Source organism: Eriocheir sinensis, chromosome 33 (genome assembly GCF_024679095.1).
Source record: "Eriocheir sinensis breed Jianghai 21 chromosome 33, ASM2467909v1, whole genome shotgun sequence".
Taxonomy (NCBI): Eukaryota; Metazoa; Arthropoda; class Malacostraca; order Decapoda; family Varunidae; genus Eriocheir; species Eriocheir sinensis.
In genome coordinates, this window is record NC_066541.1 from 8,418,636 (window position 1) to 8,421,135 (window position 2,500).

General features: G+C 43.8%; 1 protein-coding gene across 2 annotated transcripts in view; it reads right to left on the minus strand.

Annotated features, from left to right (window-relative positions):
* Positions 1-2,500, minus strand: part of LOC127006683 (uncharacterized) — a 91,448-nt gene that overhangs the window by 37,584 nt on the left and 51,364 nt on the right. For both annotated transcript variants that reach the window (XM_050876877.1, XM_050876876.1), the window contains exon 2: positions 28-127. In XM_050876877.1, coding sequence (XP_050732834.1) covers positions 28-96 — 69 coding nt within the window. In that variant the 5' untranslated portion in view covers positions 97-127. The remainder of the gene's footprint in view (positions 1-27; positions 128-2,500) is intronic.

Below are 2,500 nucleotides of genomic sequence, written 5' to 3' on the forward strand. Positions count from 1 at the left end.
ACACACACACACACACAAAAGTCTTACCTGTGTTGGGAGGGCGGGGAGAGAGACAGTCTTAGTGGAAGGGGTGTAGGCCTTCCCCTCCACCAGCATCACCACCGCCACCACCACCACCAGCGCCAGCCTGAAATGGAACACCTGGTTAAACGCTATTGACGAAGGGAGCGATAGATAGATAGATAGACAGATAGATAGATAGATAGATAAACAGATGAATGGATAGATAGATAAATAGATTGACCTCTCTTTTGGCCACTCATTTTTACTTTCTTTATATGAACAGTGATTAATGTTTTTTTTTCCTTGATCTGCTTCCTTTAATGTAGAAAAAGATAGATAGATAGATAGATAGATAGATAGAGATAGACAGATAGATAGACAGAGAGAGAAACTATTGCTATTCCATTTCCGAAGATTATAAAAAAAGGTGAAATGAGTGACACCTCATCTCAAAACTGATACACCTGAGCTCGCTGACGGACAGGTGACGCGAACCAGCCAATACGAGGCTTCCTTCCCTCCCTCCCTCCTCGGCACCTTTCGAGAGGGACTATTAATGAGGGGAAAGGGATGAGTTAATTTCTCGTGCAGGTAACCACATTTAATCACTGTTTGTCCTGTGAGGGGACGAGGAGGGTCTGGTAATGAAAGGCAGTGACTATTCCCGGCACAAATTATTCAGGAACGACGTCTCCCTCTTTGTTCTTGAGGGAAGGTTATTTACGGGAGGTTTAATGAGAAGTTTGATTGTCATTTGCAGGTAATCAGAAAACTCGTGAGTGGCCGTTGCAGTTCCGATAATAAGATGACTCAGGCGCCACCTTCTTGATGCGGAGTTAATTCAAGTGTTTATATAAAGCCAAGGTTGTGAGGGTGGTGGTCAAGCTCATGCGTAGTGTGCAGACTTACCCTTGTAAAAGCAAACGTCTTCCGGCAAAATACACGTGGCTCTTGAAATATTTATCTAAAGTGCTCAGGTTTATTTGTATTATTTAGTCTTTCTCTTGTATTAGCAAAAGGTCTTGGGGTAAAATATAAGTGGCTCTTCAGGTAATAATACTGTCTTTAATTTTACCTCCACAGCTTAATTAAAATATGAGTCAGTTAGGAGAAGCTGAAAGTTGTTTTAGAATATGAAAATGACTCCCAAATCAGACGAATAAAGAACACATTGGAAATATCAAGAAAGAATGGTCAACTTTATGCTTTAAGAGCCATCAAGGATATGTCAAGAAAGAATGTTCAATAATATGCTCTAAAAGCTATCAGAATATAAAGAAAAAGCAATCAGCGCTCCAAAGATTATGATTCCCTCTTGGCAACACATGAGAAGAATTTGATTGCATTGTGATGATATATTCTTCTCAAGGACGAATATTTGTCGGTGCTTTGCGTCGCCACCGATGACGCAACGATCAGACAAACGTAAGCGAGAGGCAGTATGCGCTATATGGGTCAGGGGTCGCCTTGTCTCGTGTGGAGGTGTTGTTGTTCCACTCAGGAGTTAGTAATGGCGAGAAGCAAAAACTGAAAAAATACAGACGTGATCGAGACAATAAAGCGACGTGTCTCCTCGCCCCGCGTGGAAGTTATATAACTCCATTCAGGAAGAGTCAGCAGGTTTTTGTCATGGTGAGAAGTGTGAACATGAAAAAAAATAGACAGACGCAATCAGGAAACAATAGATTACGTGTCACCTTGTCTCGCGTGGAAGTGGTCATTCCGTTCAGAGTCACCAGGTTTTTATCTCATTATGTGGAGGAAAAAAAAATAGATAAAAAACAGACCATCCCAGACACATTCTACTCATAAGGTGCTGGCAGAGACCTTCAGAATTCACAGGTCAAAGTCTTCCGTTAGCCACTGTGAGCATTTACACTTTTCCTTCCCCTATTTTTCTTTTTCCCTCTCTCCGCCCCAGTCTTCCCAGCGAGCGGGAATCTCTCGACGCGTTTGGAACGGGAATATTACAGGCGGCGTGAGGCGGGACGGGAATGGAACAGACCAGGGGAGAAAACAGAATGTGGAATGAGCTGGTGGTGGTGGTGGTGGTGGTGGAGGGGCGTGATTATGGTGGTGGTGGGGTACTTTAACATTCATGCACCCTACAGTTGGTTCCTTTACGTGCTTCAATACGATACATTTTCCTGTGCATTCCGATAACGAGTGACATTTCATACATGCACATGCAGCACAATACAATTTTAACTCAATCACTAAGTTCCAGGTGCGCAGTTCACCTGAGGGATGTGGGTACAGACGAGAGTTTGAGAAGAGGAGGTTAAGCCGTGTCCAGACGAGGGTTTAGGAGGGAAAATGCAGCCATATACAAAAAAGAGGTTGAGAAGAGGGAAAGTGAGGGAGTACACAGCCACACAAACTCGGCTCGGCATGAAATTTGGTGCCGAGTTGTACCCGCAGCAAAGTATGGCCACAGCCGCGATTTAGTGAAAGAGGACCCGACCAAATTGTCTCTTACTGACCCAAGATTCGACCC